The sequence below is a fragment of the Candoia aspera genome, chromosome 1, assembly GCF_035149785.1.
Source record: "Candoia aspera isolate rCanAsp1 chromosome 1, rCanAsp1.hap2, whole genome shotgun sequence".
Taxonomy (NCBI): Eukaryota; Metazoa; Chordata; class Lepidosauria; order Squamata; family Boidae; genus Candoia; species Candoia aspera.
The window spans coordinates 16,398,856-16,411,058 of record NC_086153.1 but is presented as its reverse complement, the minus strand read 5'-3'; the positions used below and the strand labels follow the sequence as shown (position 1 = coordinate 16,411,058).

The 12,203-nt window shown below is 42.3% G+C and overlaps 1 protein-coding gene across 2 annotated transcripts in view; it reads left to right on the top strand.

The window, feature by feature from the left end:
• The window catches only part of DTX2 (deltex E3 ubiquitin ligase 2), a 39,685-nt gene extending 27,741 nt beyond the window's left edge, over positions 1 to 11,944 (top strand). For both annotated transcript variants that reach the window (XM_063298170.1, XM_063298180.1), the window contains 5 exons: positions 4,237 to 4,307; positions 6,510 to 6,668; positions 8,545 to 8,706; positions 9,133 to 9,222; positions 10,097 to 11,944. In XM_063298170.1, coding sequence (XP_063154240.1) covers positions 4,237 to 4,307; positions 6,510 to 6,668; positions 8,545 to 8,706; positions 9,133 to 9,222; positions 10,097 to 10,321 — 707 coding nt within the window. In that variant the 3' untranslated portion in view covers positions 10,322 to 11,944. The remainder of the gene's footprint in view (positions 1 to 4,236; positions 4,308 to 6,509; positions 6,669 to 8,544; positions 8,707 to 9,132; positions 9,223 to 10,096) is intronic.
• The last annotated feature ends 259 nt before the right edge of the window (positions 11,945 to 12,203 follow it).

Below are 12,203 nucleotides of genomic sequence, written 5' to 3'. Positions count from 1 at the left end.
TGATTTTGGAAAGACTGCAATTTATTATGTATTTGTTTTTTAAAATTATTGGCCATTCAACTCTGGGAGGTGTACAAAACTAGAAAAAACATTAAATCAAACAGACAGCCCAGGCTAAAATGATCTAATAAACAACAAAACCAACAAAACTTGCTTTGTATCATGCAAAATAATTTTTTAATTTACAATTTTAATTTTTCTTATTTAAAATCTTAAATTAAAAATAATTTTAACCAGTCTTCCAGAATCATCTTTATATGATTTATACGCTTCCTTACATAGTGCATTAATTAACCTGTGGATTCCTTATACAACCCACGGAGATAGCTGCTAACTTGAGTGCCTTTAGGGATTGAATAAATTCATGGAGATCAGCTGTGCTCAAGGGCTATCAGTTCTGAATACCTGATGTTACCTCCCAGTTGGGGATAGTAATGCCTTAAAATACCAGTTGCAAGGAAACAATGATGGAAGAAGCTAACAAGGTAGCTGCTTGTGAGTGTGTCAGATGCTTTTGGTTGGCTACGGAAGGGAAGGGAGGAAGGAGCACCAAAAGAGTCAGAGTTGCTTGGAGAGATTAAAACTAGATGGATGTATATTAATGGTTTACACAAGCAGCTGTAATAAAATAGTTTCTGTATTGGAAGAAAGGTACTAACAGGCCCTGTGAGTCTCTGATTTTTGGAAAGCACCAACTTCTGAAATTATGGCCGGCACTGTGGTAAAACTGGATTTATTGGTCAGAAGTGTAATTTCATTTTGGAAATATGGTTTAGAGTCAGGCTGCCACCACTCCAAACTAATCAATTTAAAGTTCTTGCACTGGTGTTAATCTTCCCTCTTACCAGCTCTCTTCCTGATGGCTTGGCGTGGCAAGTGGGGGATGGGTTGGGGGGGTGTTATATTCTATCTCTCATTTACTCAGGTCACCAGTTGTTCCTAAAGAGTTAAAAACTTTATTTAATAACTTTATTGAATAGATAATATGAGGTATCAAATTTAGAGATACAGAACTCTGTGTTTGTTCACATAATGATAATTTAGTTTGTCACAAGGGCCATCAATGTCCCAGCCCTTCCTTTCTCAAATGTCGGCTTCCTCTTACCTCTTCTTTCTTCCCAAGTTCCCTTAGTTTTCTGCTCTTCTTTCCTTATACAAAAGTGTCGAGTTAAAACGTTTTTCCACATTGGTAGAAGGCAAGTAGTCTACTATTTCATCACAGTTGTATTGGCATTTTATTTTCTATGAGAATAAGTTGTGGGGGAGTGTGTTCGTGGAAGAGCGCATTGTGTTCTTCCCATCCTCATTTCCACCTCTTAGGCTGTGTTTACACACTTAGCAGATCCTTACCTTTTCCTGTATGCAAACCACTGTGTTGTAATGAAAGGATTTTGGAAACTGTCACATAAGCCAGGGGACAGCAGCACAGTGCCTCTGGGCAGCGTGGAACATATACATGCAGTCACCCCCAGATGGCATCCAGAGGACCCCAAAATTAAACAGAATTATTATTTATAAGTAAATGTCCAAACTTTCCCAAGATTTCAGGTAAGAATGCAAGGCTTCTGCATTTCAGCCCTTCGATATTTTTTTTCACGGCAGATGACCACACTGGAGTCCACCTGTGAAACCCATACAGACTGCTAGTCCTCCCTGAATCACAGGTTGGGATCCATTTTGCACTTGAAAGAATCCCTCTAGCTTGCTGGAGGTTGTTCTTCTGCAGGTCTTCTGCTATCACATAAGTGTCCTTGGTTTTAGCATTCATGGCCTGATCTATGGAGTGCTCCAAGAAGCAAGGTGGTTGTATTCTTCCTCCTTCCAGCTCCCCCAACAGAAAACTATGCATGATCAGCTTAATTAATATGAAAAACCAATTTCTCACCCCTGTCTCTAAGGCCAGAGATAAGTGTGTGTTTTTACTAATTAATATCAGGCCAGCTACGGAAAGAAAAAGCCACTTGTTCTCACAATACTCGGAACTGCATTGTAATATTACTTCGTTGAGATCTGTCGTTCTAATAACTGCTGGAAAGCTTCCAGTTTTTTTAAAGACATCTAAAACATTTATATTTCCGCTGAGCTGCCGATCGGAAGGTCGGCGGTTCGAAACCGCGCGGCGGGGTGAGCTCCCGTTGCTCGTCCCAGCTCCTGCTCACCTAGCAGTTCGAAAACATGCAAATGTGAGTAGATCAATAGGTACCGCTTCGGCGGGAAGGTAACGGCGTTCTGTGAGTCATGCCGGCCACATGACCACGGACGGGTCCTTAGGGACAACGCCGGCTCCAAGGCTTAGAAACGGAGATGAGCACCGCCCCCTAGAGTCGGATTCGACTGGACTTTACGTCGAGGGAAACCTTTACCTTTACCTTTAGCATCAAACTGGATGCTAGTATCATATCCCTTAATACTGTTTTTCTTAGGGAACATGGTCATATCTTTTACTCAACTTCTCCCTCTTTGTATGAGTTTGGTGGAAACTGAGTACAAACCTGTTTATACCTTTAAGAATAGGTTATAGGGTTTTACTTTGATTACTTTCATGTTTTGGTGTCAGAGGTTATTATGCTGTTACATTACCCTTATTTCTTTTAAATTCTTTTTAAAAATGCATAAACACACGGAAGCACTCAGATCTTGCAAGATTTAACTCAGAGCCATTAACCATTAATGTTTCTTGCTGTTTTTATGGTTTGTTGTTTTTTTTAGTTTTGTACGTCGCCCAGAGACCACTGGAGTTGGGCGGCCAATACATTTAAAATAAACAGACAAATAAATAAATAAAGCCAGCCGATCACTTCTACCAAGTACCCGACATAAGGTTGGTTTTCAGCACTCATTGAAACATCTGTGTGCAGAACATAATGTAGAGTGGCAGGACCAGGAGATTTACATAGGTGGATTGAAGATATTCTTTTTCATCCTTGGGTCTGTTAGTTTCTTAAACTTATTTTAGGATTATTATGTTTTTCACCTCAAAATTCTGCATCCCCCAATTACTAATGGTAGCATGTTTATACTGTTCTTCAATAGATTTCAAATCACATGTATTACATAGGCATGGATGCTCTCTCTGATGTGTTCCTCGAGCCCAAATTACACTTGTGTGTTTGGAAGGAGTGATCTTGACTCTCAGATCACTCTGTTGTTGAGAAAGCCATTATCCCTTAGATCCCTTCCTTGCTCTTTAACACAGTAGACCCAGGATAGCTTCACATGTAACTTCATCCATTCTCTGAAACGAATAGGATAGTTGGCACATGTACAGAAGTGCTCTTTTATGAGTATACAAATTCCAGTAGATGAACTTAAAAAAAAAAGCACCTGGATCTCTGGCCTTGTAGATTTTCTTTAAGGAGGGAAAGATCACATCAGGTAAAACTTTTTCAAAGCCTCTTCAGCTGAAATGTTCTATATCAGTGTTTCTCCACTTGGAGAGGTGTGGACTTCCCCCAGCCAGGCTGGGGAATTCTGGGAGTTGAAGTCCATACCTCTTAAAGTAGCTGGGGTGGAGAAACATTGTTCTAGATCAGCCTTCCTCAACTTTTTGACCCTGGAGGAACCCTTGAAATATTTTTCAGGCCTCGGGGAACCCCTGCACATTCAGGCTCAAATATAGGCCAGAAGTGACAAAATTATTATATCTGTTCCATGTGTAGGCCTATATATATATATGCACTCACAGTGTTCTTAAACTAAAAATGAGGAATGAAACTTACCTCTTCAATGTGAAGTTGCCTGAATTTGAAATAATGTTTGAAATGAATCGTGATCTCCCAGGGAACCCCTAGTGACCTCGGGGAACCCTGGGGTGCCAGGGAACCCTTGTTGAGAAACCCTGCTCTAGATTATTGTATTGTTTGGAAATAAAATAGAGTTAAACTTTGAAGTTGGTTTTGCCTCCAAAGCATCCCCAGCCGTTGTCTGTCTGTCTTCCTGTTCTTCTTCTTTTCCTGCCCGTAGATACCTTTGCCTCTGCAGCAGTAGGAATAGCCCTATTCCTTTCTTGTCTACCATTAAATCCGTGGCTGCTTTCAAATCAGCCACTCGGGAATGACTGTGCTGGATTAATGTTCTGGAAGCATCTCTCCCTTTTTCTTTGGCTGCCATCCTAACTTGCCTGTGCCTCCTGCTACTCCCCTTCATCTTCTTTCCCTCATAGTGCCTTAGTGCAGAATAATATCTCCCTCTGGGATCTCTCTCTCTCTCTCTCTCTCTTTCTCTCTCTTTCTTCAGATGGCAGGAGCAATCCAGAAGAGGTTGTGAAGAAGTATTTGGAGGAGCTGAAGACACCCCCAGTTGATGAGGTATGTGGAAGAGATGCTCACGACCATTGCCAAACAGGCCATGGAAACCTTCCTTTGCCAATCTGGCACCTTCATATGTGTTGATTACAGTTCTCATCATCCTCAACCCATACATCTGCTGTTCTCTCTTAGCCCTTGTGATTTTTTAAACTTTTTAATAATAATTGTTTTTTATGTATTAACTGTTTTAGAGGTTTGTTGTACGCTGTCCAGAGTCACTTTTCGTGAGATGGGTGGCCATATAAATTTGATAAATAAATAAATACAACATTGACTCTGCTGGCAACAATAGGGGTGTTATATCGTTCAGCTTGTGTTCCCCTTTATTTGCACATGGGACAGTCAACATGATTTCATCTTTTCATTGGGTTTTGCCAGTTATCATTGATGAGATTGGGTCTTCTGGACCACATACTGTATGCCAGTGTGCACAATCTGTCACCCTCACCCTTCCAGTGTTTTCCAGCCATGTTGTAATATGACAGAAAAAGCGTAATTAATCATATTAATAGTGCTCATTTTTAATTAAATGTAAATCAAATTTGTTTTGACTGGAGCCATTCCAGGGAACATAGTCCAGTAAGTCATCAAAAAGCTTAAGTTCGTAGTCTGAAAAGCTGGTGAAATCCTAAGCGTGCTTAACCTGGAAGGGCTTTTGAAGCAGAAGGCAACTTGGACTGCTCATAAACTCTCCTAAAATTCAGGAGGCTTTCTGACTCTCGATTGATGAACACATGAGCCTACTTTGTTCTAGTTATTCCATGAGTCCATTTAGCCCAGCATCTTGTGTTTCAACTGGTGCAGATTCTTTCCAGTTTGAGGCAAAGGGTCTTCTCCAGTCCCAGCAGGCTTCATACATTATGCTAAGTTATAATGTGCTTTGTTTCATTTGGGGTGAGTCCACTATAGCAACTGTGGCTTACCCAACAAATGATTACAACAAATCACAGGCGGCAGTATTGCAACTGAAAACTCTCCCCACGACCTGAGTTCAATCCCAGCAGAAGCCAAATTCTCGGGTAGCCAGCTCAAGTCGACAAAGCCTTCCAAGGTCGGTAAAATGAGTACCAAGCTTGCCGGGGAAGGCAATGACAAACCACCCCGCTCCAGTCTCCCAAGAAAAAGTTGCGACAGCGGCGTCCCCCCAAAGAGTCAGACATGGCTCGGTGCTTGCACAGGGGACCTTTCACCTTTCACATGCCCCAGATAGTATATGGTGATTCCTGTTGGACTCTTTCCATGCTGCATTGTTACCTGTCTTTAATCAATGTGTGATGCTGTCTTTGAACACAACACACACGGGTTAATTCCCACCACCTACCCAGTCAACACAAATTTGTATCTGAGAAGATGGCGTTGCTGGAAAGGGTTCATCTGTAAATTTGATCTGGCATGAGACACATGGAAAGCTTCACCTGTCACAGGAGATGGCCATACCAAAATATCCTTGGCTGACCTCAGAGAGGTCATTATAGTTGGACCTCATTGGTATTTGGATGAAAGACCACCCGGAAATCCTATGATATTAGGCATGACTGAACGTTGAAAAAAATTCCAGGAAGAAGGTACTGGTGAATCATATCTGCATTGTTGTTAACTACCTGGATATGCCTGTAAAATCAGAAGTGGAGTTGGGTCTAGGGCAGTGTTTCTCAACCTTGGCAACTTTAAGGCGTGTGGATTTCAACTCCCGTGGCTGGCTGGGGAATTCTGGGAGCTGAAGTCCACATGTCTTAAAGTCGCTGAGGTTGAGAAACACTGGTCTAGGGGAATGTTTGATTTTTTAAAAAAACATGTCACTCCTCAAGTGGCAATTGTGCCTGCCAATTCTTCCTTTCACAAGCAGACTTTACAGTCCTTTGAGCAAAACTTTTCCAGCTATGTCATCTGTCTATACAGAAAGAGCAGAGAAGCATCCTGCCCTTAGGTTTTGAGACATTTTTGCTTGCACACGAAGATGTACAGCTAAAAGCCTACAGAGAGACAAAGCAGCTGGGGGATTTGAATTTGAAGGGGGAAAATTTTCCATGGGGAAGAGATTAAGCGCTTCTTCTCTGCTAAAGCGAAATGACATCTAGTCCTCTTTGCTATTTAGTGGAATAGATAACAAGATCCCTATCTGGAAGAGGAGGACCGGTGGTGGTGATTGTGTTGCTTTCCATTGCCTGAAGTAGAAATGTGACCGAGCTGTTTGTTTTCCAGGACTGCATCATCTGCATGGAAAAATTGGGTGCCCCTTCAGGGTACAGCGATACCAGTGAGAGCAAGACAATCCAACCTGGAAGTGTGGGGAGGCTGGCCAAATGCACCCATGCCTTTCACCTACTTTGTGTGCTGGCCATGTATACCAGTGGCAACAAGGTACAGCAAGTGGGGAGGGAGGGATTGGCTGTTGCTTGCTTGCTTCTCAGCACCATGTGTGGATGCAACAATAGCCAACCTCACCGGATAATAAACTTGGCAGTCTGCCTTGGGTAGCTTCCTTCTTATGAGATTATGGAGCAGTGGAATCCAGAAACAAACCTGGGATGATCAGAAGCTTAATTTGGGTGATCATTGAAGCAAGCATCAAAGACTAACCTATTCTGCCAGACTTCCTGCAGGCATCAGAGGGAGGCAGAAAATTCTCCTTTGTGTAATGCTTCATGCTGTGGCCTTGGGGCTGGAGCATTTCACCAGAATCAAAAGCATTAGTATGTTGTTCCTATAGCCATATGGCAGTGAAAAATTTAAAAAATAGCTTTATCATAAAACAAAATGTGTAATAAAGCCACTGCATTAAAAGAATAATATGAAGTACCAACGGATGCTCAGAGTGGGCAAAATAAAAAGCAAAAGATTTAAGGTCAGTGTCAGGCACACCACTTTTGGGAAAGGATTGTATAAGCAGCCTCAACCAGAAAAGTGCTCTTTAGGGCTTTGGGGGGTGGGGGGCTCATGTCGCCACTCGTATTAAAGTAAGAGGAGCTATAGTAGGGAGTCTGAATCAATAGGCAGGCTGGTGTGGGAACAGGTGCTCCTTCAGGTTGGAGGGGAAAGGATATTTTATAGATGAATGGATGCAAAGGTGCCTAGGTAAGCCTTTTCTACCACTTCTTGTCTGTGAAACATCCTCATCAAGATGTGCTGGCTTTGCTTTTATAGAGTAGCAAGTAGGAAAGCAGCCATAGTCTGCCAAGGACAGACAGCATTTTGTGGGCATCCAATTAATGAAAGAGGTGAACTCTTTAGCAAGATTATAAACCAGGTTTCCCTAGCCTGGGCCTTCCTGGATATGTCGGTATGACAATTCTCAGGATAACCAACCAGTCAATTCCCATTAAATATTTGTTAAATTGTTCACTTGAGGTAAGCTCAGTTTTCATTCTGAGATGCAGGATCCCTCTGCATTCAAGGGGAGCTGTCACCTTCATGTCCTACTGAGCCTGTTGAAGGTATCTTTCTGTACCTTACTCAAAACCAAATGAATGCTTGGCTAAAACATTGCTCATTTGTTCCTCCAAAAATGAGGAGTTGGGAAAGGTATCTCAGTCTGATCCATAAGGCAGTTCTTAAAGGCTTGTTTTTGTTTAAGGAAATTTTTATTTCTTACAAGGCTGAGTATTGTGCTTGTTACCAAACGCCACATTTGCGCACTCTGCTTAGAACCTGGAATATATCTAATCCTGCACGTGGTGTTGAAGAAAGTGAGGGACAGGCAGTATAGCATGCAGAAACGGCATCCTCTAGAACTCTGTTTCTCAACCTTGGCAGCTTGAAGATGTGTGGACTTCAACTCCCAGAATTCCCCAGCCAGCTATGTTATCCTGGAAGTCCTTCACCCATGTTTCGGTCCACTCCTGCACCCACCAGTCAAGATGCAGTCCTGGAAGCTCGTGATTGTTAAATTGGTCTAGAACAATGTTTCTCAACCTTAGCAACTTTAAGTCGTGTGAACTTCAACTCCCAGAATTCCCTAGCCAGCAAGGGTTTCTGGGAGTTGAAGTCCACATATCTTCAAGTTGCCACGGTTGAGAAACACTGCTCTAGAAACTACTGCAAGTTTTCCTGGATGTATCTTTGTCACCATCATAGGTTCAAGAGAAACTTAAAACTAAATCTCCCAGGAATCAAGGCTTTATGCAACCCTGATCTTTTTTTTAAAAAGGGGTGTGTGTGTGAGATTTCCAGAAATTGGTGTCTTGCTCAGGCCTTGTTTTATATTCATTATAAAATTTATTTTTTTATATTCTATCAGGATGGCAGTTTACAGTGTCCCTCTTGTAAGGCCATCTATGGTGAGAAAACAGGCACACAACCCAGTGGCAAGATGGATGTTTACCAGCTCTCAGAGTCTCTTCCAGGGCACGAGAACTGTGGATCAATACAGATTGCATACTGTATCAACAAAGGCATTCAGGTGAGGATGGAACATGGGCTAAAACCTATCCTGAGGGGAGGGGCCTGCTGGTAGAGCAGAAGCTTTGAAGTCAGAAAGCCCCAGATGATGCTGCAGGCCTTGGAGAGCCACTGCTATTCAAAGGGAAAGATACTTGGCTAGCTGGGAGTTTGAAACGTTTTTCCAGTATTTAACCAGTAATAATTGATCAGCATTTTCTGTACAGCGTGCTGAGCTAGTTTAGTTTTAACCTCGGTTTGCTTTTGACGGCTTAATGTGTTGTGCAGATCCTGCTTTTTTGTTAGTTTGTGGTTCAACAAATTAATTAAGTGAATCCAGAAAATCGATTAATTCAACAACTGAGTTAAGGGTGTTGTGTGCTCCAAGCCAGGATGTGTGAATGAGTGGATCTGCATGCACAGAGGTTCTTTGCCTTTACCTTTGCAGGGCCCGGAGCATCCCAACCCAGGGCTGCCATACACTGCACGAGGGTTCCCACGGTATTGTTACCTACCTGATAATGAGAAGGGACGAAAGGTACAGTGATCCTGAGATCTGTGCGTTGACCTGTTGCAGTAGAATAAAGAGCATGGAATCAATCCTCCTTTTTCTGCCCAATAACTACACAAAGACAATTAATGATTATTTACTACAATTTTTTAAAAAAAGATTCTGGATTTTTCACGGTTGAAAATCCAGCTTAAATACAATTCTTACTTAGTAAGAACAATTCAACAGTGGTGCTAGTCACTGAGGAGGTGGAGAGTCTCCCTTTGCAAGATATGCTCAAGCAGAAGTTGGGGACACTTTACAGGTAGTCCTCCACTTATGACCACAATTGGGACCTGAATATCAGTTGTAAGTCGTTGCAGTCGTAAGTCAACTTACCATGTGACTGGACATGATTTTACAACCGTTTTTACAATGGTTGTTAAGCAACTCACGGGTTGTTAAGCAAATCACCGCAGTTGTTAAGCAAATCCAACTTCCCCAATGGACTTTTTTGCCAGAAAACCGGCAAAAATGGTTGCAAAATCACGATCACGTGACCACAGGACACTGCAACTGGTCGTAAATGCGAGCCGGTTGCCAAGCACCCAAACTGCAATCACGTGGCTGCAGGGGTGGAACAACAGTCATAAGTGTGCAAGTACAGGTTGTAAAGCATTTTTTCCTGAGCCGTCATAACTTTCAACCATTGTTAAACTAATGGTTGTAAGTCAAGTACTACCTGTATTTAAGATTTCAGCCAAGTGCACAATATGGTGACCTCCGGGGCACCTTCCAACTCTACACCTGGAATGGAAGTAAAATTTAGATCTCAGAAAGTCAACTGGGCACGCAAAAGACTGGACTCTTCTGCCTGTGGAACGTGAAAAGCTTCATATTGGCTTCCTTCCTTTCTCACCAGGTGCTGGAACTCTTAAAGGTGGCTTGGAGAAGGCGCTTGATCTTCACAGTGGGAACATCCAGCACAACAGGCGAAAGCAACACTGTGGTATGGAATGAGATCCACCACAAGACAGAGATGACCTCCAATGTCTCAGGCCATGGCTACCCAGACCCTAACTACCTTGACAATGTGCTGGCTGAGCTGGCAGCTCAGGGGGTCACAGAAGATTGCCTGAGTCCATGAGTTTAGCCTCCATCCTGGGTTAGAGCTGCAGTAAACAGCGGAGTTCGTCTTCTCCTTGACTATGGGTGCCTCTCTGTGGAGGGCGGCAGCAGCGGCAGCTACAGATCCCCACCTCTGTTGCCTTATGTTTGCTTGCCCTTTTGCTGAGCAATAACATGGTCTCTGGGATTGCCCAGCATGACTGTGGGGAGAAAGTACATACATGCATACATACATAATGATGATCTTTTAAGGGCATTTACAGTCCTGATGCAGGTTGATTGTATACAATGAAACCTTCTCCCTCTAGCCAAAATGCATAAAAGGAGAGTGGCTTAATCCTCACATTGTCTCCTTCCATATGTGGTTGCATTTGCATGGGGGTTGAAAATATGCCAAGTGGCAGGAGGTGAGGGAATATTCTCTACTGTTTGTTCCTTCTCACTTTCCATCAAGAATCAGACGCTGCTTTGAGGCAGATCTCTTGGAAAGGATGAGTTTTCCCTACTTTAGTGCTTGAACAGAATCTTGTCAGGGACAAAAGCAATATCAGAATCTGAAGACATATAGTTAGCTTTCCACAATTTACTATCAACGTCTGGTAGAGTATGGCTATGACTATCCCAGATCGTACCATAGCAGATGGTATCATGTAGCATCTTTGATTTTAAAAGAGAGCTAAGTAGGGTTGGACCTGATTTGTGCTTGGATAGGAGGCCAGGATGAAGTCCCAGGTCTGTAAGCTAGTCTGGGAAGTTGAAAAAAAAATCCGAGAAGGAATTTCTGTTCTGCCACCAAGGAAACTACTTGCATGTGGCCATGAGTTCATCAGGAATTGAGTCTGACATAGACTTTCTAGGTTTCTTTCTAGTCAGTGGCCACACTGGCAACAAAAGGGATAGAAGTTGTAATCTACCCACCAGAAGGCATCAGTTTGGGAAGACCAATATGGAGAACTGAGTTTTAAGCAGGGAACTGCCCCACAGGGACCAGGTGTTTGCAGTATCCCTAGATGGCATCTGCAGTTCCCCAAATAACATTCAAAAATTAATTCAAAAAATGTAAATGGAGCCACATGAGCATTAAGCTCTCTCATGCAAACTGTTGGGTGTTCTCGCCTGAAATTTTGTGGATCTCATATGGTTTGGTAAACTCAAGGTTGTGATGATTTTCCTTCTGCTGTTCTTTGGCGCCTGTGGTATCATGCAAAACTGCACAGCAGTGACCTGCACTTGAAAATATTGCTAGCTTTTGAGGCATTGTCCAGAATTCCAGAATTTGTCAGGATCAACTATCTTCTTGTTATATCAGGCCCTCTAAAATAGACTGTCAGTGTTCCCATTTTACAGACCTTGGAGTGTGCAGTCATCCAGCAAGATCACAGTTGGGTGTGTTTAAATTTAGAAGCTGTTTGTTACAGCTTTAAGACTAAAAATTTTGAATAATTATGCTTTATATAATTGGAGAATTAATCTTTTTTTTAAAAAAAATTGTACCAGGAAAAACTGGATTCTGTAACTTGCATAAATTCTTCAAACTGGATAGCTTTCTATATTTTGCATAATCCTCTGCTGCTTATTTTGTTAGTCATGGACAGAAGTAAAGACTTAGGCAGAGTCCTGCAATACATTTTATACAGTTTCATTTGGGATTTCAGCTGTCTTTGCTTGTTTGTTTGGAAGTATTTTGTCTCAGCCATAAGCAAGAGAAACTTGTTCCTGGAAGAAAAATATCTAGAAAGTTGAGGTTCTCAGAAATCTGAACTTAGTAATCAGTGCCATATTTCTGTACTACTTTGGTTGCAGAATTACAGTTATAGTTAATAGGGTGATATTTGAAGAGTCCAACATGCCGAATGAAACTCCAAATTCCTCTTTCTCACTAGCAGCTTTTCAAGCACCTC